The 23,330-nt window shown below is 42.1% G+C and overlaps 1 protein-coding gene across 1 annotated transcript in view; it reads right to left on the bottom strand.

Annotated features, from left to right (window-relative positions):
• VWA3B (von Willebrand factor A domain containing 3B) overlaps window positions 1-23,330 on the bottom strand; it is a 250,813-nt gene that overhangs the window by 193,243 nt on the left and 34,240 nt on the right. Inside the window, exons 6-7 of the mRNA XM_053588419.1 lie at window positions 16,227-16,396; window positions 13,562-13,677 (exon numbers count right to left, since the gene is read on the bottom strand). Coding sequence (XP_053444394.1) covers window positions 13,562-13,677; window positions 16,227-16,396 — 286 coding nt within the window. The remainder of the gene's footprint in view (window positions 1-13,561; window positions 13,678-16,226; window positions 16,397-23,330) is intronic.

Genomic DNA, 23,330 nt, shown 5'->3' with positions numbered 1-23,330 from the left:
AATAAAATAATTGACAAAACTATTGTGTATAACTTCAATGACGTAGTAGATATTTTTAATGTCAACTACAAAAGTTTTATAGTAACATTGGAAATTATTTGTCATATAATTTGTGAATATTAGAAAATAACTTTTACCATTTGTTTTATTCTCCTACTATTATCAATTATTACCTAGAAGCCATGATACTAGTTCTAATTATTGGACAAAGGGGACAGAGTATACTAACCTTCCAAATGTTTAACTCATGTTATTTCAAATCATTTTTCCCCAGGACAATTAAAGCTGTGTTGCATGTGTTTCCACCATTACAAAAGCTATCATTTAGTCAACTACTGATAGGAACTTGGGAAAATATTAAGAAGGAAATACAATATTCAAATTGTATAAACTATGATATTTAGCACCCCATGCCTCCACGGCCCCACCCACTGCTGCTGCCCTGCTCACCTCACACCACCCTGCTGCCACTGCCCCTGGACCTGAACAGCCCTGGTACTCATGGCCACCATCTAAATGTGGCCACTGTCTAAATAGCCTTGCCCAGCCCCCACTGCCACTACTGTGGGGAGACCCGGGCAGAATAAACTCCCACCCCATCCTTCTCAGTGGAGGGAACATACACAGCTCCTAGCCCCTAACTCATGATATCAAGGCCAGGAAAGGACACAACAATACAAAGAAAAACACTGTCTGATATCCCTTATGAGCATAGTACAAAAATCCTCAACAAAAAAAATAGCAGACTGGATTCAACAGCACATCAAGAAGATAATTCACCATGATCTTGTGGGTTTTATCCCAGGGATACAAGGATGGTTTATTGTATATTTATTTACACAAATCAATAAATGTGCTTTACCAGATAAACAGAAGTAAAAACATGCTTTGAAAAGTTACTTTAGAATTTAAGAAACTGACAATAGATGGCCCAGGTGTCAAAATGATATTTTCTCAGTTGTATATAAATAAGTGAGTGGCAGCATAATATACGACCCCATGAATTCATGACAAAAAGAAGTAACCCCTACTGTCCATTCCACACAGTAGTTGAAGACATCAGCATCCACATTCACTCTTAGCGCTTAGATCCCCAAGATGTCCTAGGAACATTTATGCTTAGCAATAGTAGGTCAATTTCTTTTCCCTTTTTCTAGAAATTATGGGGAGAAAAAAGGGAATGGAAAAGAAAACACAAATACCTTTTTCATTTCAAATTAGGAGACAAAAATATAATATCATCCAGGGAAGGAGCCACTGTCCAGAGCAGCTGAGATGAGGCAGAAGCTGTACAGAAGAAAACATAGAAAATGCACACCTGCAGGGGGTTGCAGCAGATATGAGGAAGTGGGGGCTTCCCACCTGAAGTCAAAGATGAGCCGCGTTGGTGACGCTGAATGCTGGAACCCCAATGACAATGGGTAATGGCAAAGTCTGCCTACTTAGTTAAGAGAAGCGAAAGAGGAAGCCCTTCACACAGCCTCCGCTAGAACTGATGTGCGGGAACCACTCCATTTCTGTAGTGGCAAAGAAGCAGGGAGCCGTTGAGTTGTGAAGTATGAAGAGCTACCTCAGCCCTTTCCCTTCCATTCCCATCCATTGAGGGGGGAATAACAAAAAAGAAGTTGTACATGGCATCCAAACAAGGATACTGTAAGAAAATTAGGGGGAAAGAGCAGCCAAACTACCAAGAGATGAAGAATAGTTCCTGGAAATGTTATAAAGGAAACATAACATGATGATACCTCATTTTCCTGTGAATTAAAAAATATACAAAGGGTGCCAAAAATGTATATACAATTCTAGAAAGGAAAAAACTGTGTTAAAATTATAATACTCAAGTCATGTTTCACTTCTACAACTACAAGAGGCGATCAAATGTGACTTCTACTATCTTTTGTTATTGGTATATATGGAGTATCAGAATTTTAATACATTTTTTCCTTTCTTAAAACGTACATATGTATTTTTGGCACCTTCTGTAAATATGAAGCCATCCTCTCCATGATGAAAAAACATAAAGTAGAAATTTAAAAACTCGAGAATGAGATGGCAAGGCGATAGGAAAAGAAATATAAAAAATTTAGGAAAGATTAGCCAGGTGTGGCAGTAGGTGCCTATAGTCATAGCTACTTGGGAGGCTGAGGCAAGAGAACTGCTTAAGTCCAAGAGTTTGAGGTTTGCTGTGAGCTATGACACCACAGCACTCTACCCAGTGCAACAGTGAGAGTCTGTCTCAAAAAAAATTGGAAAGAAAAAAAAAATCACAGAAGTTAGGAAGAAACTGGGGGGAGCTCATGAAGAAAAGATACTACGGAACTTACTGTAAGAAGCAGAAATAAAGTATTTAAAAATATAAGAAAGAAAATAATAACTATGGAAAACTGTTAAAGAAGATGCATCAAATACATAAAGTATGTCTTGAAGAAGACAACCAGCACAATGATTATGAGAACAGTCTTGAGTTTAAATCCCCCTCTGCCCCAGACTATTTATATGAATTTAGACAAGTGTTTTAACCATTTTCTGCTTTGGTTTTCCCATCACTAAAATGAAGATAATAATAGTACATGCTCCATAGAGTTGTTATAAAGAATAAGTGAGCTAAACTTTTGATAAAGAGTCTGGAACAGTGCCTGGCACATATCAAGCAATATGTAATGAGCTTGTTACATTTTAAGATAATAATAAAACAATGAACAGGACAAATATTTAAAGATACAATCCAAGGAAACCTGCCTGAAATAGAAGTCATGAGTATACATACGGAAAATGCATGCAGATGCCAGGGAAAATCAACTGCAGCCGTCAACATGAGATAAATCCTAAAACTTAATGGACTTTAAAGATAAAAGAAAAATTCTTTGGGCAGCCAGGCAAAAAGATAAAGTCACTTACAAAAGAAAAAAAAAATCGAGCCCTTAGATTTCTCCTGAGCAGTTTACAATTCCAGAGAACGTTGGAGCATAAGCCATAGGCACTCAAGGGGGGGGGGGGGGGAAGCCAAGGACATCACATCCAGCCAACTTGCTCTTTGAGCATGTTAAAGACTGCAGAAAAGGACATTTGAAAACTCTGAGAATATTGCTCCTGTGAGCCCTTCTTGAGGAAACTACTAGAAGATGAACTTCAGCCAACCAAGAGATAATACAAGCAATCAAAGTAAATGGACTGGAAGTGAGGATTGAGTATAGTATATCTAAAGATAGAACTAAAACTAAAACAAATGCAGGAAATAGGATTGCAGAGAGAAGCACAGATAATAGAGTCTTAGTCTTTAAGTTGTTTACCTACTAATAATAACATTTGCAATGTCACCCAAAGAATGATAATAGTTATGGCAGTAACAATAGTTATAATTTATTGACTGTTTATGTGCTAGGTACTATGGAAAACAATTTTCTTGTATATAATACCATTTAGCCATAAGAATGAATGAAAAATCTTTTGTAGCAGCAATAGAACTAGAGACCATTATCTTAAGGGAAACAACTCAGACACAGAAAGACAATATGTGTTCTCACTTATAAGTGGGAGCTAAATAATGTGCACACATGGACATAGAAAGTGGAACCATCAAACAATTGAGATTTAGAAGGGTGAGGAATGTAAGGGGAAGTGGAAGATGAGAAATTACTTATTGGGTACAATGTACTTTTTTAGAAGTCCTGACTTTACCACTATCTATGCATGTAAGAAAATTGCCCTGGTGCTGGGAGAACTGGATATCCACATGTAAAAGACTAAAAATTGGACCCACACATTTCTCCACTCACGAAAATTGATTCAAGATGGATAAAGGACTTAAATTTAAGGCATGAAATGATAAAAATCCTCAGAGACAGCATAGGAAAAACACCAGAGGATATTGGCCTGGGAATAGACTTTATGAAGAAGACTGCCGTGGCAATTGCAACAACAACAAAAATTAACAAATCAGACTTAAACTAAAAGCTTCTGCACAGCTAAGGAGACAACCTACACAATGGGAAAGGATATTTGCATATTTTGAATCAGACAAAAGCTTGATAACTAGGATCTATAGAGAACTCAAATTAATCCACATGAAAAAAGCCAACAATCCCATACATCAATGGGCAAGAGACATGAATAGAACTTTCTCTAAAGAATACAAACGAATGGCTAACAAACATATGAAAATATGCTCATTATCCCTAATTATTAGAGAAATGCAAATCAAAACCATCCTGATATATCATCTAACCCCAGTGAGAATGGCCCACATCACAAAATCTCAAAACTGCAGATGCTGGCGTGGATGTGGAGAGAAGCGAACACTTTTACACTGCTGGTGGGACTGCAAACTAGTACAACCTTTCTGGAAGGAAGTATGGAGAAACCTCAAAGCACTCAAGCTAGACCTCCCATTTGATCCTGCAATCCCATTACTGGGCATCTACCCAGAAAGAAAAAAATTCTTTTACCATAAGGACACTTGCACTAGACTGTTTATTGCAGCTCAATTTACAATCGCCAAAATGTGGAAACAGCCTAAATGCCCCCCAACCCAGGAATGGATTAACAAGCTGTCGTATATGTATACCATGGAAATTATTCAGCCATTTTTAAAAAATGGAGACTTTACAACCTTTGTATTAACTTGGATGGAAGTGGAACACATCATTCTTAGTAAAGCATCACAAGAATGGAGAAGCATGAATCCTATGTATTCAATTTTGATATGAAGACAATTAATGACAATAACATGGTGAGGGGTGGGGGAAGGGAGAGCAGAGAGGGGGAAGGAGAGAGGGGATGGGGTCTCAGTGTGTGATACACCTTTTTGGGGTGAGGCACAATTGTAGGAGGGACTATACCTAACAATTGCAATGAGTGTAACCTGATTTATTGTACCCTCAATGAATGCCCAACAATAAAAAAAAGAAAAGAAAATTGCCATTGAACCCCACAAATTTATACAAATAAAAAGAAAGACATTTTTATATGCATATACACGTGGATTCCTACCAACACAGAGGTAAACATCATTACCTCATTTATAAATAAGAAAGCAGAACCTCGGGTTAATTAGACACCTTGACCAAAATCACACACCTAATAAGTGACAAATCCAAATACAGGTTTGACCCCAAAGGCCAGGCTCTTGATTTTACTACATTTGAGTTCCCTGGACACAGGACTATGCCTTACTCCTCTCTGCCTCCCTACCACACATAACATAGTATAGCAGTGACTGGCTGGGCATGCTGGCTCAGACCTGTATCCTAATACTCTGGGAGGCCGAGGTGGGAAGATCCCTTGAGCTCAGAAGTTAGAGACCAGCCTGAGCAAAAGTGAGACCTCATCTCTACTAAAAATAGAAAAATGATCGGGGTGTTGTGGTGGGTACCTGTAGTCCCAGCTACTCAGGAGGTCGAATCAGGAGGATCACTTGAACCCAGGAATTTGAGATTGCTGTGAGCTAGGCTGACTGCATGGCACTCTAGCCTGGGCAACAAAGTGAGACTCTCTCTCAAAAAAAAACAAACAAAACAATTAATAGTGACAATTATTCCCATTTTATAAATGAGGAAAAGGAGGCAAAAAGCTTAAATACCATGGCCAAGGTTGCACAGGTATTTAAGTGATAGGGCCAGAGGTTTGCCTCTATACAGTGCTGTTCAACAGACATCGAAGTCTCATCAGACCATCAGAGGTGTCATACGGCACACAAAATTATGCAGCAATGATCATGAACGCAACGCAGCAAGACACTGCCACACGTTGACACAAGCGCAGCTGTGACATTGATATACCAAGGTTATGAAACCTTATCAAGTTATTTGTACTATGCTGCCAACATAAACACATAGTGGCAAGTTGGCAAACTTAAATTGTCAGACCTCATGTATGGTGACAGCTCTGATGGTCATTCCAGGAAAAGAGTTCCAAAATTTCTTTGAAGGGTGAACTAGGTGCTGGTGTCAGCATGTATTTTGCCAAAGGGAGCACTTCAAAGGTAACTGTAGTGATATTCAGCAATGAGGTATGCAGCACTTTTTCTAGGATGAGTTCATAAATTTAATTGCCAGACCTCATAAGCTATAAACCACATATATCATTTAAAATTTTTCTGGTAGCAACATTTTTAAAAATAAAAAGAAACAGATGAACTTAAATGTATTAATATACTTGATATAGCCCAATATATAAATAATATAATTTTGACACAGTCTATATTTAAAATTATTAATGTGATGGTTTACATTTTTTTACACTGTGTCCTTGAAATCCTGCATGTATTTTACATTCACAGCACATCTCAATTTGGACTGTCTTCATTCCAAGTGCTCTACAGACACATATATATGGCCAGTGGCTTCCAAACTGTACTCTAGAGCTTCATACCTCAAAACATAACAGCATGCAAACTTTCATTATCCAGAACATCAAGAAACAAAGTAATCATATTATCTCAGAGGTCTTCTCCTCTGTAGAAGAGCCATCTACATTAAGACTTAACATCATATCTCTAGCACTTACAGAAGGTCACATTTATATATGTGGTTGGATCCTATTTGGTGATGGCAATTAATCTATGTTTTCCCTGTGTCTTCCCTTCTCCAATCCTCCTCTACACTCAAGCAGACACTGGGCTCATTGAAAACTTGCCCCAAAGGAGGCCTAGAGTAGGGTAGAAAAATGAAGTAGCCTGCAAGACATGCTGGCTTTTTTTAAAGCCTAAGCTCCCACGAGAGGTGTTAGGGTTTGCAAAGCAGGTAGCTCTGAAGAAGCAAGAGAGAGAGGTTTTTTTGCCAGTTTAAAAGGAGATTGGCCTTGGGGGTGGGGTAGAGGAGACAGATCATGGAAGGAGATGGGGCCTGGCTCCAGTTTTTTGCAGCACTTGGGGAGGAAGCCTGCATGGTGAATCCAGGGAGGTGGGGCAAAGTCTACAAAAGACTACCACAGCCAGAGCCCAGCCCAGAGAGCTGCTCAACCTGAAGTGGCATTAGAGAAGGACAGTGAGTATTTTGGGGTCATTTGCCAGGACAGATGTCCAATGGCTAGAGCCCCCTCCTGAGGCCTAAGCACCTCTTAGGACACCCACACTGTGGTTAAAGCTCTGGAAGGGGAGCCTGACAAGGAACTGAGGTTAATTTCCCACCTATCTAGTCCAGAAGGGCAAGGGAATCAAAAATTAAACTGAATTCTAGAAATCAAAGAAAGTGATCAGCCTTGTTTTGGTGACTAACGCATGTGCCCCCTAGGGGGGTCTCACTTGAGTCAGCCAGGACCTCAGGCAGTGTTCCCTACACAACTGATACACTGAAGCCAGTTCTTCTGGGATAGTTGGCTTTCTATGGGGAACTGGTAGAAAGTGTGGTGTGACCTCTCAGAACAGGTCACACCAGTGGGCTGACTTGGAGAACACCACTGGCCTTGGATGAGACTAAGTTTCACAGAATACTTTTACATCCCAAGTCACTGGTATAAACTGATCAGAACAAAGACCTCTTGGAGTTTGCTTGAAAAATGAAATTCTTTGACCTTCTGAGAATGTCTGGAAATAGAGGGGCATGGATTTTCAGACCTCTATTTTAGATTCTGAAGAAAGAAGGCCTCTTTCAGAAGCACCAGCCAAAGCCCTGCCAGCCAGGGCGATGAAGACCATCACCCCATCAGTGCAGTGGAGCCATGGCAGCCAGAGTTAAAGGTTTTCAGAAGCCAGGCAGGAAGGATGTCTATGGAGCCAGGTACCAAGGCAAGGAGACCCTGCTACCGGCCATTCAGGGCTACCTCTGAATTTGTCCATCAGTGAAGGACCCTGGAGCATGTGGCCAGAGACTATGGATAGGGAAACTAAGACCTCAGGGCAAAAATTGGAGAAAGTGTTTCCCGGTATCAGAAAAGAAAAAAGGAAATGTCTAGAGTTCAGGGAAGCTCAACAGGTCTCTCTCTTATTTTGCTTATAGGTAAGGTGCTTATTTCATGGTAGACAAGGCCATGAGGAGAATCTAGACTAACAGGGAAGGGAAGACATGCTGCAGGGAGCTGAGCGTCTTGAGCAGCACCAGAAGGGAGTGTCACTCGGGTCTCCTAGTGATCTAGGCTCTGCTGGTGCCCCTTCCCCTGACAGCCAAGCCCATCATGAAAAGGGGATGGGGCAGGGACACCTTCATGGAGAGAAGCATGGGAGTGGAGGGGTTGACCACCCAACAGAGCAGTGTGCTCCGTGCCCCAGGAGAGTGAACAGGGGCAGAGCCCCAGCCAACTCCAGCCTGGGAGCCGAGGGAAGGATGGCTATGAGAAGGAAAAGCACAGGTCAGCAGCATCTTCCAGATTAAACCTCCCTCACTATCTGGAGATCCCACTCTCCCCAGTGAGGACAGTCCATCTGAGGCCAATGGAACATTCCTGGGTGGGCTTGACCTGTGCCAGGAGGAAGCATAATCTCTAAGGCAGGAAGTCATCCCTGGAAGTGAAAGGTGAGAAGGCCACTGAGGGCCAGGTTCAGGCACCCAACTCCTGGAGCCCAGGAATCACGACCCAGCCAGGCAGGTGTGCCAAGGCCCTGGGAGTCTAGTGCAGGCCAGTGATCTAGTCCCATCCTCTTGCAAGTGAGAAGTTATTCCTTTCTAGAAACATAAAGATTTGCTTCAAGAGATGTGGATGGCTGAGACCATGTTGTAAGATATTATGAGATAAGGCCCCCATGCCCCACATACACACACTTTTTCTTTATTGTTTCCCTGGGCTTGGGGAAGTGCACAGCAGGGGAAAACAGAGGTTGTCTGCACATTTCCCCCTAATGTGTAAGAAAACAGGGGGGTGAGGTCACAAAAAAATAGAATTATGACATTTTTAGTAGATTTGTCTAGCATATCGGAGTTTGTGAACAGAGATTCTTGACTGTCGCAGTCTCTGGATCCTTCCTAAATTAACATTGAAAGATACTGTCCTGTCTGTGGCTCAAGTGCTATAGCATATCCTTCATCAAGTAGTTTAGGAAAGTGGAGGGGAGAGGCAGGTCCGGGAGGGCTTCCCAGAAAGGCAACCTTTATATACGGTGGGGCAGAAATGAAGGCAGAGGGTGGGGAGAGGCATCATCTAGAGATAGCTCAGGTAAGAGCAAGGGCATGTTGCCCTCAGGAGATGGCAGACATTAAGCAGGGCTAGGAAGAGTGAGGTGAATGAGGGAGAAGTGATGGGAATGAGGTCAGAAGGTGGGGAAATACCTGTGAGCAGCGACATGCAGAGCCATATTAGAGGCAGAGGCAAAGGGGGGAAATATACACCCATATACACAATGTCATGTACTATTATATTAATACTTAATTTTTTCCAGAACATTACAATAATTGAAAAAATATTGAAAAGTAAAAACATTAAAATTGCTACTCGGGAGGCTGAGGCAACAGAATCGCTTAAGCCCAGGAGTTGGAGGTTGCTGTGAGCTGTGTGAGGCCACGGCACTCTACCGAGGGCCATAAAGTGAGACTCTGTCTCTACAAAAAAAAAAAAAAAAAAACATTAAAATTTACAGCATTATTTTAGGGCATCAACCACAGTATTCCAACCCTCCAATGCAGGAAGAAGAGATGGAGGGTGCTGACAACCAGGGTTCAGGAGAACAAGGTAGACCAGTAAGACAGACTATGTATTGGAGTTACAGACCACGATTCTACAGGGGTTCTCCTCACCAAGATAGCCCAGAGAGGATGGCAATGAAGAGGAGAAAGAGAAGCAAGGAGACAGTACCCAACATGGTACCATCTCAACTTCAATTACTGATGCAGATGCCCAGAAAACCCGAAACCACAAGATGGCACAAAAAGACAAAAGCAGCCAATCCACCAGCTGAGAACTGGTCTGCTCCTGAGGCTGAGCAGGGCAGGGCTGAGTAAATGACAGCTCAGCATCTCCACTGTCACCCAGTGTAGTCCTCCAGCAAGAAGAAATGAGTATGAAATTCCAGCAATAAGAAATGAACAAAAGACTGGAGGTGAAGACCTTAAGGACTAACTTTTTGCCCATTGACCAGATAACTAGAAGTATCTGCATTACCTATGCAGCATGGGGGTTTTATTATTTTTACCTAATGACCTGTTTTCTGATAATAATAAATGTGGGGTTTTTTTTTAAGTCTGTTTTTTCTCAATATGCCATTAAAGGTTTTTAAATTGTTTCATATCTGGTCAAGTTGAGATTTTTAAGAACTTCATTTTTAATTTGGAATAGAAATTTACAACTTGACTTTTTCAATAAAGTCAACAAACTGGGACCAAGTAAGAGGCTGAGGTGGGTGGATTGCCTGATACCAGGCTGAGGAAAGTGAGACCCCATCTCTACTTAAAATAGAAAAACTAGCTAAGCATTATGGCAGCTGCCTGTAGTCCCAGCTACTTGGGAGGCTGAGGCAAGAGGATCGCTTGAGCCCAGAGTTTGAGGTTACTGTGAGCTACGATAAATGCCATGGCACTCTACCCAGGGCAGCTGAGTGAGACTCTATCTCAAAAAAAAAGAAAAGTCAGCAAAATGCAAGCACCCATGACCATTAAAAAAAGTCTTAAGCAATTTTTTAAAAACTGCATCAAAATGTTATTTGTTTCAACAGGCACGTGAAAAGATGCTCCAAATCACTTATTAATGTAAATGAAGAGCACAATGATATACCACCTCATACCCATTAGGATGGCTACTATCAAAAATATAGGACATGGAACAATTGTGCACTGTTGGTAGAAATGTAAAACAGCGCAGCCACTATGGAAAACAGTACAGCGTTAAAACTAGGATCACCATATACAATCCAGAAATTCTCCTCTGGGTTGATGCCCGAAAGAATGGAAAGCAGAGTCTCAAAGAGATATTTCTACACCATGTTCATAACATCATTTACAATAGCCAAAACGTGAATGAATAAACAAAATGTGGTCTATAGAAGAAATGGTTAAGTCATGAGGGCTCTGCCTCGTATAAAAGAGATTGAAGGGAGTGCCCAGTTGACCCTTTCATGCCTTTCCATCTCTTCTCCCATCTGAGGATGCAGCCTTCCTCCCCTCCAGAGAAAGCAGCAACAAGGGGCCATGTTGGAAGCAGAGAATGAGCCTTCGCCTAACCTCAGATCAGCTGGTGACTTGATACTGGAACTCCTAGCCTCTACAACTGGGGGGAAAGTAAGTCCTACAGTGGGAAATAAATTTGTCTTTACAAATGAGCCAGTGGTGGGCATTTTGCTATAGCAGCATGAAAAGACTGAAATGGGAAATTATTGTTTAATGGGTACAGAGTTTCAGTTTGGGGAGATGAAAAGCGTTCTGGTGATGAATTGTGGTGATGGTTGCACAACGATGTGACTATGCTTCATACGACTGGACTGTACCCTTAAAAATGGTTAGGGTGGTAAATTTATGTTGTGTATATATAGTTTACTGCAACTTTAGCAAATATTCTTTATCTTGATGACAAAGGTGAGGTTTGGGGGGGTTTGGGTTTTTTGTTGTTTTTTTATTTGGGGGTTTCTTTCATAAGTACTGAGCATGGGGGTAATAGTATGTCCTACCCCGAAATCCAGTTATCTGGAATCCAAAAAGTGAATAATAGTAGAAAATTCTTTTCAAATTGTCAAGTAAGTTCTCTGAGCTATGATTCTCAAGCCCCTTAACTAGAGAGTCTCTATTTTCTGGGCAAGAAAAGGCAAAATAATCTGAGGAGGCATAACCCCCAAACTAGAGGGGATCCCAAGGAAAGCGAAAATGATAAATGCTTGAGACAGTGGATGTGCCAATGGGGAGAGAGAAGCAACCAGGTAAAAGTAAGAGAACTTGCCCAGAGGCCCAGGTGAGGTTGGAAATCACACATTTTCCAAACCAAAATAGTCTGTCAAGATCTCTAGCAGTTTTTGAGTGGGAGGGTAGGCTTTGAAATGTTGGCATTTCTGGGACATTGTGATGGGTAAAGTAGATATGATCACATATGTAGGATTTGGGACTCTCCCCCCAAATTCAGAACATGTGATTTAGAATGAGAAGCCACAATGAGCATTTTATTCTAAGAAAAATGTTTTTAGCCATAATTTAATTTGCATGCATCACAGGGTTGGAAAATGGTAGTTGTTCAAAGTGTAAGCTATCCAGTTTATGTCTCCCGTTATTACTAAGTTACCAAGGAATACAGAGACCAAAATTAAACTGCACTTAAGGAAATTGCTACACCTTGGGGAGCTAGTTGGTGACGTCTCCTATTCTTTGCCTTGATTCAATCATTGCCCACTAGGCTGAATCTTCTAATTTTTTTTTTTTTTTGTATGTTTTTGGCCGGGGCTGGGTTTGAACCCGCCACCTCTGGCATATGGGACTGGCGCCCTACTCACTGAGCCACAGGCGCCGCCCCTGAATCTTCTAAATGACTTTGACTAGGCATAGCATACATCTGGAGTTAATTTTTTCTTAGATCAGCTTCAAGCTTGCTTATCAACTGGTATTTTCTCAAATTCTCTGGAGGTATCCACTTCCTGATCAGAACAAAGGTGTCAGCAACAGGAAGCTGTGGCCTTCAGTGAGCTCCACTGGAGCCTCTCCCCTGCTCTGTTTTGGGGCACTAAGAATTTGAACCTACAAATCCTGTGTCAAGAACAGGCTTGTGACCCAGCCCCTGCCTTTATCATCCGTCACCCCAGTCTGGCAGGGCGACTGTCTCCTCCTTACAGTCCCAGTGCCCTTCTCTTGGGGGCCACTGCAACATATTTATGTACACAGAGGAATCTTTCAGGCAGCTCTGTGCTGCAGCTCCTCCCCTATCCCCAAATAGTCATTGCCTTATAATGAAGCTAGAAATCTGTTTGACAACTAAAGCAGAGGGTGCAGGTGGGCGTGGGCTTTCCTGGACTTCTGATTACCCGCTGTGTCACACCATCCAATGATCCAACAGGAGCCCCCTTCCCTCCTTTTCTCAGAGGTTTTTATTCAGCATCTTTGGCACTTTGCAATTTCATCAGCCCCAAAGAAACTCCTATCTCTTGGCTTTCTGAGCAACTTTCTGTTGTTTTCCAAATCATAGCCTGATTTCTCGCTGATTTTGTGACTTCATTCTCTGTGCTCCTTAAGCTCTCTGATCACATTCCTAGAATCAAAGGGGAGGTTCACTCAGTCTCCATAAAGATTGCTGTGCAGCCGGTGTCCTCATGAGGGGCAGGTCAGGCCCAACCCCTGTATCCGCAAGTACTGCTTTCATCATAGGGAGGACGGCAGAAAGCCCCCAAGAACCACTGATGCCCTCACTGTGCCTCCCAGCTCACCTGTGGAGCAGAGCAGCTCTGCACTGCCAAAAACCCACACAGCATCGACATGCCCGCGGTGACATCTCCAGAAGGTTCCCAAGTTAGTAAACACATCATTTAGGCCATTTCCCTGGGTAATAAATTTATGTCTACTTGCAAGGCTGAGAAATTCACCATTAATATGCATTGACTTTGCCTTTGGACCACATTAACAATACGAAAGACAGAGTGGTCCCGGCCTAGTACTTTATTCCTAATGAGACAGATCATTTGAAGTTACTAAGAATAAAAGCCACACTGCTTCTTTTGGATTCCAGGTACCTGGAGGCAGTTTTCCTTTCAGTTTCCTTGAATTCCAAGTCGTCACACTGTCACCATCTTTTGGGAGGAAGGCAGGAAGTGCTACGCACTCTGTTCTCTCAGCAAATGCATGGAATCTGAAACATGAAGAGACAGTTGACATTGGGCTGGCACAGAGGTGACTATTCATTCTCCTCGGGCTAAGGATTTGCTCTTCTGTGTGCTGAGCGTCTTAATCTCAGATGTGTTCACTCTTTTCCCTTGTACTGTGTCAATTCCCACAAGCAAAAGATAGGGAGGCAGAAGAGCAGTGAGAATTGTGAATGGTTTGAGATTTTGACTTATAACCTGTCTTTCCATTAGTGGTTAATTAGCTCAACCAAGTGGTATTTCTTAATCCTGGGAAAATGATAATCTATGTATATATTCATTCTTTTGTTCCCAGGATTCCAGCATATCAACACAGTTTTGGCAAGCCGGGGATTTAATGAAGGGTGCCAACAGTGCCAACCAGCTCTGTGGGTTCGGTGTCACAGACTCTAACACAGGCAGCATTGTCTAATTTGCCTTTTGCTGACAGGTCTTCATCAGCCTTAACTCAGCAAACACATACTTCCTCGGATTGAAGATTAAGCACTAATGAATTCCTACTTGGGTGAGTTCTGTGGGGCTGCCATCTCAAAGTATGGTCCAAGGAGCAGAAAGGCAGCACCTGGGAGCTGGCTAGGACACACATTCCCAGCCCCTGCCTGGACCTTGTTAACATGCATGTCAGGCAACTCAGGAGCACATAAAAGCTTGACAAGCACTGGTGTAGTGCACGGGATGATTGGCTATCACACCCTTGAAGCCCCTTAAATGGAATCCAAAAAGTCAGTAATAGCAGAATATTTCTTTCAGATTGGCAGAGGTCACGAGTGATGCTCCTCCAGCTCTGCAAGTCTTCCACCTCTGACTGTTGCCTCGCACTTAATTCAAAGAAAATCCTAAAGCCCTGCTTGGGATGGACAGGTGGACAAACAAATGGTGGGAGAGGTCTGGGAGCCTCATCTGTGCTATGCAGAGCCTCAGTCATATTTTTAAAGGATGTCAAGTAAGACTGCAATAGTGACTTGATAGCAATGAACAAGTCTGTTCCAGCAGCCCCTTCTAAGGCCAGTGGACTCTGAGCCTGGTTTTCCCTGCCTCCTACAGGAGCCTAGGCCAGAGCAGAAACGGCCATTGTCCTTCCTAAGTTACTTCCAGGTTGAAGTGTTTCCTGGCAGGCCCCATGCCCTGAGTGCCAAGGCCTTTGGTGTCCGGGATTTTCCACTCTCTGATCTGTTCTCCAGATTAGAAAAGAAAACAGGACAGAAGTTTCCTCTGGCTGAAATAGCCTCGCTTGTGCAGAAGCAACTCACCCTTGGGACAGACTGTTTGGAAAGTCCTGAGAGCACAGCACTGTGCCTAGACCAATGGATCCACCCAGACACAGCCTCAGGCATGGGAAAGCCAGGTTCCAGGAGGGGTGTCACTAGGCCAAGGCAGCCTCCTGCCACCTGAGATACTTAGGACTCACTGCTCCCAATGGTTAAAACCAGCCCTCCAGCTGGGGTCCCATAGCCAAAGGGGCACCAAGTGGCCAACCAGGAACCAAGGGGGGATATATGTTTTACACACACATACATACACATACTCACCATGTGTAGGGAGGGGTGTATGTTTTAAAATGTAGATTTTATTATTATTTAGTTATGTTAAGGCCAAAAGATCAGGAGACTGTTGCTGTTGAAAAGATAGTTTATTACTCACAGTTCCTGCTATGGACTGAATTATGCACCCCTGCTTTAAAAAAAAAAAAAAAATCCTATGTTGAAGCCCTACTTCCCCATGTGACTGTACTTGGAAATAGAGACTATAAGGAGATAATAAGGGTTAAATAAGATCATAAGGTGACCTTATAAGAAGAGGAAGATAAATCAGAGTTCTCTCCCTCTCAAATGTTCTCTCCCCACCCCTCAACCAAGTGAGGATACAATGAGAACACAGCTGCCTACAGGCAGGAAGAATGCCCTCACAAGAAATCAAATTGGCCTTGATTTTGTACTTGTCAGCCTCTAGAACTGATAAATATCTGTTATTCAAGCCAACTAGCCTGTGATGATTTGTCAGAGCAGCCCAAGCAGACTAAGAAAATTCTTAAGAGGAGGGGCGTGCCATGCCACGCAGGGCCAGCCAGGAGGCAGAAGCAGTGAGGGGGAAACGTGGTTTCCAGGGGAAGAAAAAGGCAGGGAAGGACTTAGGGTTGGCTGATTTGAATAATGTCAGTGTGGGGGTGATAATGATAAAGGAAGAGGACAGTGGATTTGAGAGCCTGGACTGAGAGTGTGGACTCTGGATTGGTTGGTTTGCATGTGAAAGTGTACCCCAGGTGAGTCATTTGCTATCTCAAGGAATTGACTAGCCATAGGAGGGCAATGTCTTCTGGGTCAGCAAGACCCCATGATGTCAAAGCATCAGAATTATGGAAAATAAAAAGGCATGATTAATATAGGGTAGAGAAGAAAAAGTGCATAGAGACTAAAACTATACTGGAAAGAGAGGAGAACCCAGAAACAGATTGGTTATGGAGACCACAAAGAATCCAGGACCCACTGTCGATCCTGTGACCCACTCACTGCCATACAGGGGCACATTTTCTGCCTACCTGCTGTGGGTCTTGGCACTCAGCTCCTTTAGGAAATCTATGGTGCCTTCTCCTCTGGCATTGAAGGACACCGTGTGGACTGGACATGGGATCTGCAAAGCCCCCTGGAGGAGAAGCTCCTTGGATTCCTCAGGAACATCCCCCACCACAAAGTAGTAAATGGATTCAATCTGCAAAAGAACAGGACCAGTGGTTTATCTCCCTGACACACCCTCACCTTGCACTGCCTCTTTCAAAGAAAAAAAGGAAAAGAAAACAAAAACAGGCCCAAGGAATAGAGGCTCTGCTTAGAATATTGTAAGGATGTGAGAGCCCAAGTCAGGAAGTGAGACCTTGGCAGAGACTACAGTCTCAGGTATTGCATGAGAAGAATATGGTTGGCAGATTTGGAGAAGCCTCCTCTGGGCCCACAAATACATTATATACGTTAGCAGCAGTTATTTTCAAGTCAAGGACTGAAGGAAGTATTGGCGCTGCCACTCTGGGCAGGAAGCTTAGTAGCCATTTCCTGTGGCTGTGCCAGTATTCTACCATGCAAACTGATCCCTCCTCAGTCTGAGGCAGAATGTGGAAAGGAGGACATATTCCCAGATGCTTCAGCCTCTGGCCTCATCTCACCATGGGGTCACACGCCTGGGGAGGTGAGGCTGTTCTGACTTTACACAGCGAGGCAGGAGCCAGGTCCGCCCACCGGGCATGGCCTCTCATCACCACGCCAGGCCATGAGAAGAATGGGAGACTCAAGAATGAGCAACCCCTGTGTCAGGAGCCACATACACACACCTCAGTCTTAAACCAGTGATTCTGGAGAGGGTGGAGCAAGATGGCAGCCGAGTAACAGCTTCCTTGCATCTGGGCACCGTGAGTCTGGGGATATAGGACTCCAGGCATCTCTGGCTGGTGGGATCTGCCTATCATCACCCCTGAGAGGATACAGGGAGTCAGCGAGAGACTTCTGGACCCCAAGAGGAGGACTAAAACAGTGGAAAACCGGCAAGTGGTCGCGTGTGTTCAATCCGCCTAAACCCGCCCGCAACTGTAAGTTCAGTAGCAGCGAGACTGCAAACCAGAAAGGCCTTACCTGTGAACTGTTTTGGTGTCTTTGGACTTGGCACTCAGCTGAACTGCCTTGGGGAGAGCCTGAGCGGGAGTGCGGAGAACTCTGGCCTTTGTCTAGGGCCCCAGTCTGAGCCGCTGAGCCAGACGGAGCTAATAGAGTTTGGCTCTGGGTCACAGGCAGACATTGTGAGCGATCTGCCCTGGCAAGCTCCGCCCTCAGGGTCGCAGAGCTGGAATTGGGTGGGAGCTGGTAACCCAGCGACCAAGTAGCCTAAGGGCGGGGTCTGAGCCGCCTTGCAGCCCTAACCCTCGGGGGCAGAGGGAGACCAGTTTTGACACACAGGGTAAGTGGATAGCCACTTCAGCAGTGATTCCAGCAACAAGCACTTCCCTGAGAAAGCTTCTGCTCAGTAAGTGAACAAGTTCAAAGTGACTTTTAAGTGGGCTGAAGAGAGATTTAGGGTGTCTACCTGCTGGGGTTCGAGAAACTAGCAGCCTCCAGTCGTATCAGAACTGTGATTAACATCTCATACCCCAGAAGACCACGTGTTGCCCAGACAATATTCAACTCCATATACATACTGCTTTGTTTTTGGTTGCGTGTGTGTTTTTTTTTGTTTGTTTGTTTGGTTTTTTTTTTGGTTTGGTTGTTTTTTTTGTTTATTTTGACGTTCTAGATTGTTGTTTTGTTTTTTAAGTTCAACCTTTTCCATACAGATCCTTTTTCTTTCTCAATTTTTCTAGTTTAATTATAATTTCCCATTGCTGCCTATTTCAGTAATCAGAACCTCATTTTTGTTAGTGTTTCTACCACTATTATTTGGTTTTTCCAGCCAATTTTATCCCGTAAAGTTTTCTGTTTGCTTGTTTTGGTTTGATTTATAGCATTTTTGTCTTTCCTCTCTACTTGGTGGAGGTGGGGTACTGCGTCTGATCAGGTTAGCAAAGAGCTGCTGACCTCAAGGGAACACCCCAGAAGGTGTTTTTTTTTTTTTTTAAGGTTGTATCAAAGAACCCTACTGTACACCTATATTGCTCTGTCTCCCTCTTTCTGTGCCTCTCTTCTTTTTGTCAATATTCCTTTCACCCAACCACTCTCCTTTCTCTATTTTTCTTTTTTTTCATTTTTTTTTTTCTTATCACTCAGTCCTCATTTCTTTCATCGCTTTTTTGCTCTTAAACCTTCTCACCCTTCTGGTCCTGTAACCCTTAGTCCACAGGCACAAGAACTTAAAGAGCAAGAGGAATTGAAAGGAAAATTAGGGCAAGTAAACAGATAAAAGAAATCACCCATGAGGAAGAATCAGCAGAAAACTCCAGGCAACATGAAGAACCAGTCCAGAACTACCCCGCCAAGGGACCATGAGGTAGCTACTGCAGAGGATTCCACCTATACAGAAATGTTAGGAATGACAGAAAGGGAATTTAGAATACACATGTTGAAAACAATGAAGGAAATGATGGAAACAATGAAGGAAACTGTTAATAAAGTGGAAAATAACCAAAAGGAAATTCAAAAACAGAATCAAATAAGAGATGAACGATATGAAGAATATAAAAAAGATATAGCAGAGCTGAAGGAAATGAAACAGTCAATCAGGGAACTTAAAGATGCAATGGAAAGTATCAGCAACAGGTTAGACCATGCAGAAGAAAGAATTTCAGAGGTAGAAGACAAAGTTTTTGAGATAACTCAGATCGTAAAAGAGGCAGAAAAGAAGAGAGAGAAAGCAGAACGTTCACTGTCAGAATTATGGGACTTTATGAAGCGTTCCAACATACGAGTTATAGGAATTCCAGAAGGGGAAGAAGAATGCCCCAGAGGAATGGAAGCCATACTAGAGAATATTATAAAAGAAAATTTCCCAAATATCACCAAAGATATTGACACACTGCTTTCAGAGGGATATCGGACCCCAGGTCGCCTCAACTCTAACCGAGCTTCTCCAAGACACATTGTGATGAACCTCTCCAAAGTCAAGACAAAAGAAAAGATTCTGCAAGCTGCCAGGAGTAAGCGCCAGTTGACCTACAGGGGCAAATCCATCAGAGTGACCGCAGACTTCTCTAATGAAACTTTCCAAGCAAGAAGACAATGGTCATCTACCTTTAATCTACTTAAACAGAACAATTTTCAGCCCAGAATTCTGTACCCTGCTAAGCTAAGCTTCAAAATTGACGGAGAAATCAAATCATTTACGGATATACAAACATTGAGGAAATTCGCCACAACAAGACCAGCTCTACAGGAAATACTTCAACCTGTTCTGCACACTGACCACCACAATGGATCAGCAGCAAAGTAAGAACTCAGAAATTAAAGGACAGAACCTAACCTCCACACTGATGCAAAAGATAAAACTAAGCAATGGACTCTCACAAAATAAGACGAATAGAATACTACCACACTTGTCAATTATCTCAATAAATGTTAATGGCTTGAATTCCCCACTGAAGAGACATAGATTGGTTGACTGGATTAAAAAACACAAGCCATCCATTTGCTGTCTGCAAGAAACACACCTGGCTTCAAAAGACAAATTAAAGCTCCGAGTCAAGGGTTGGAAGACAATTTTTCAGGCAAATGGAATTCAGAAGAAAAGAGGAGTTGCAATCTTATTTTCAGACACATGTGGATTTAAAGCAACTAAAGTCAAAAAAGACAAAGATGGTCACTTTATATTGGTCAAGGGAAAAATACAACAAGAAGACATTTCAATTCTAAATATTTATGCACCCAATTTAAATGCTCCCAGATTCTTGAAGCAGACCTTACTCAGTCTGAGCAATATGATATCTGATAATACCATCATAACAGGGGACTTTAACACTCCTCTTACAGAGCTGGACAGATCCTCTAAACAGAAATTAAACAAGGATATAAGAGACTTAAATGAGACTCTAGAACAACTGTGCTTGATAGACGCATATAGAACACTCCACCCCAAAGATAAAGAATATACATTCTTCTCATCACCCCACGGAACATTCTCCAAAATTGATCATATCCTGGGACACAAAACAAATATCAACAGAATCAAAAGAATTGAAATTTTACCTTGTATCTTCTCAGACCATAAGGCACTAAAGGTGGAACTCAACTCTAACAAAAATGCTCGACCCCACCCAAAGGCATGGAAACTAAACAATCTTCTGTTGAATAACAGATGGGTGAAGGAAGAAATAAAACAGGAAATCATTAACTTCCTTGACCATAACAACAATGAAGACACAAGCTACCAAAACCTGTGGGATACTGCAAAAGCAGTTTTGAGAGGAAAATTCATCGCTTTAGATGCCTACATTCGAAAAACTGAAAGAGAGCACATCAACAATCTCACAAGAGATCTTATGGAATTGGAAAAAGAAGAACAATCTAAGCCTAAACTCAGTAGAAGAAAAGAAATATCCAAAATCAAATCAGAGATCAATGAAATTGAAAACAAAAGAATCATTCAGAAAATTAATGAAACAAGGAGTTGGTTTTTTGAAAAAATAAATAAAATAGATAAACCATTGGCCAGACTAACGAGGAATAGAAAAGTAAAATCTCTAGTAACCTCAATCAGAAATGATAAAGGGGAAATAACAACTGATCCCACAGAGATACAAGAGATCATCTCTGAATACTACCAGAAACTCTATGCCCAGAAATTTGACAATGTGAAAGAAATGGATCAATATTTGGAATCACACCCTCTCCCTAGACTCAGCCAGGAAGAAATAGAGCTCCTGAACAGACCAATTTCAAGCACTGAGATCAAAGAAACAATAAAAAAGCTTCCAACCAAAAAATGCCCTGGTCCAGATGGCTTCACTCCAGAATTCTATCAAACCTTCAAGGAAGAGCTTATTCCTGTACTGCAGAAATTATTCCAAAAAATTGAGGAAGAAGGAATCTTCCCCAACACATTCTATGAAGCAAACATCACCCTGATACCAAAACCAGGAAAAGACCCAAACAAAAAGGAGAATTTCAGACCAATCTCACTCATGAACATAGACGCAAAAATTCTCAACAAAATCCTAGCCAATAGATTACAGCTTATCATCAAAATAGTCATTCATCATGATCAAGTAGGCTTCATCCCAGGGATGCAAGGCTGGTTTAACATACGCAAGTCTATAAAAGTTATCCACCATATTAACAGAGGCAAAAATAAAGATCACATGATCCTCTCAATAGACGCAGAAAAAGCATTTGATAAAATCCAGCATCCTTTTCTAATTAGAACACTGAAGAGTATAGGCATAGGTGGCACATTTCTAAAACTGATTGAAGCTATCTATGACAAACCCACAGCCAATATTTTACTGAATGGAGTAAAACTGAAAGCTTTTCCTCTTAGAACTGGAACCAGACAAGGTTGTCCTCTGTCACCTTTACTATTCAACGTAGTGCTGGAAGTTCTAGCCAATACAATTAGGCAAGACAAGGAAATAAAGGGAATCCAAATGGGAGCAGAGGAGGTCAAACTCTCCCTCTTTGCTGACGACATGATCTTATACTTAGAGAACCCCAAAGACTCAACCACAAGACTCCTAGAAGTCATCAAAAAATACAGTAATGTTTCAGGATATAAAATCAATGTCCACAAGTCAGTAGCCTTTGTGTACACCAATAACAGTCAAGATGAGAAGCTAATTAAGGACACAACTCCCTTCACCATAGTCTCAAAGAAAATCAAATACCTAGGAATATACCTAACGAAGGAGGTGAAGGACCTGTATAAAGAAAACTATGAAATCCTCAGAAAGGAAATAGCAGAGGATATTAACAAATGGAAGAACTTACCATGCTCATGGATGGGAAGAATCAACATTGTTAAAATGTCCATACTTCCCAAAGCAATATACCTATTCAATGCCATTCCTATCAAAATACCAACATCATACTTTCAAGATTTGGAAAAAATGATTCTGCGTTTTGTATGGAACTGGAAAAAACCCCGTATAGCTAAGGCAGTTCTCTGTAATAAAAATAAAGCTGGGGGCATCAGCATACCAGATTTTAGTCTGTACTACAAAGCCATAGTGCTCAAGACAGCATGGTACTGGCACAAAAACAGAGACATAGACACTTGGAATTGAATTGAAAACCAAGAAATGAAACTAACATCTTACAACCACCTAATCTTTGATAAACCAAACAAGAACATACCTTGGGGGAAAGACTCCCTATTCAATAAATGGTGTTGGGAGAACTGGATGTCTACATGTAAAAGACTGAAACTGGACCCACACCTTTCCCCACTCACAAAAATTGATTCAAGATGGATAAAGGACTTAAACTTAAGGCATGAAACAATAAAAACCCTCCAAGAAAGCATAGGAAAAACACTGGAAGATATTGGCCTGGGGAAAGACTTCATGAAGAAGACTGCCATGGCAATTGCAACAACAACAAAAATAAACAAATGGGACTTCACTAAACTAAAAAGCTTCTGTACAGCTAAGGAGACAATAACCAAAGCAAAGAGACAACCTACACAATGGGAAAGGATATTTGCATATTTTCAATCAGACAAAAGCTTGATAACTAGGATCTATAGAGAACTCAAATTAATCCACATGAAAAAAGCCAACAATCCCTTATATCAATGGGCAAGAGACATGAATAGAACTTTCTCTAAAGACGACAGACGAATGGCTAACAAACATATGAAAAAATGTTCATCATCTCTATATATTAGAGAAATGCAAATCAAAACAACCCTGAGATATCATCTAACCCCAGTGAGAATGGCCCACATCACAAAATCTCAAAACTGCAGATGCTGGCGTGGATGTGGAGAGAAGGGAACACTTTTACACTGCTGGTGGGACTGCAAACTAGTACAACCTTTCTGGAAGGAAGTATGGAGAATCCTCAAAGCACTCAAGCTAGACCTCCCATTCGATCCTGCAATCCCATTACTGGGCATTTACCCAGAAGGAAAGAAATCCTTTTATCATAAGGACACTTGTACTAGACTGTTTATTGCAGCTCAATTTACAATCACCAAAATGTGGAAACAGCCTAAATGCCCACCAACCGAGGAATGG

The sequence above is a fragment of the Nycticebus coucang genome, chromosome 4 (assembly GCF_027406575.1).
Source record: "Nycticebus coucang isolate mNycCou1 chromosome 4, mNycCou1.pri, whole genome shotgun sequence".
Classification (NCBI taxonomy): Eukaryota; Metazoa; Chordata; class Mammalia; order Primates; family Lorisidae; genus Nycticebus; species Nycticebus coucang.
This window is presented reverse-complemented; position numbering and strand designations above follow the sequence as displayed.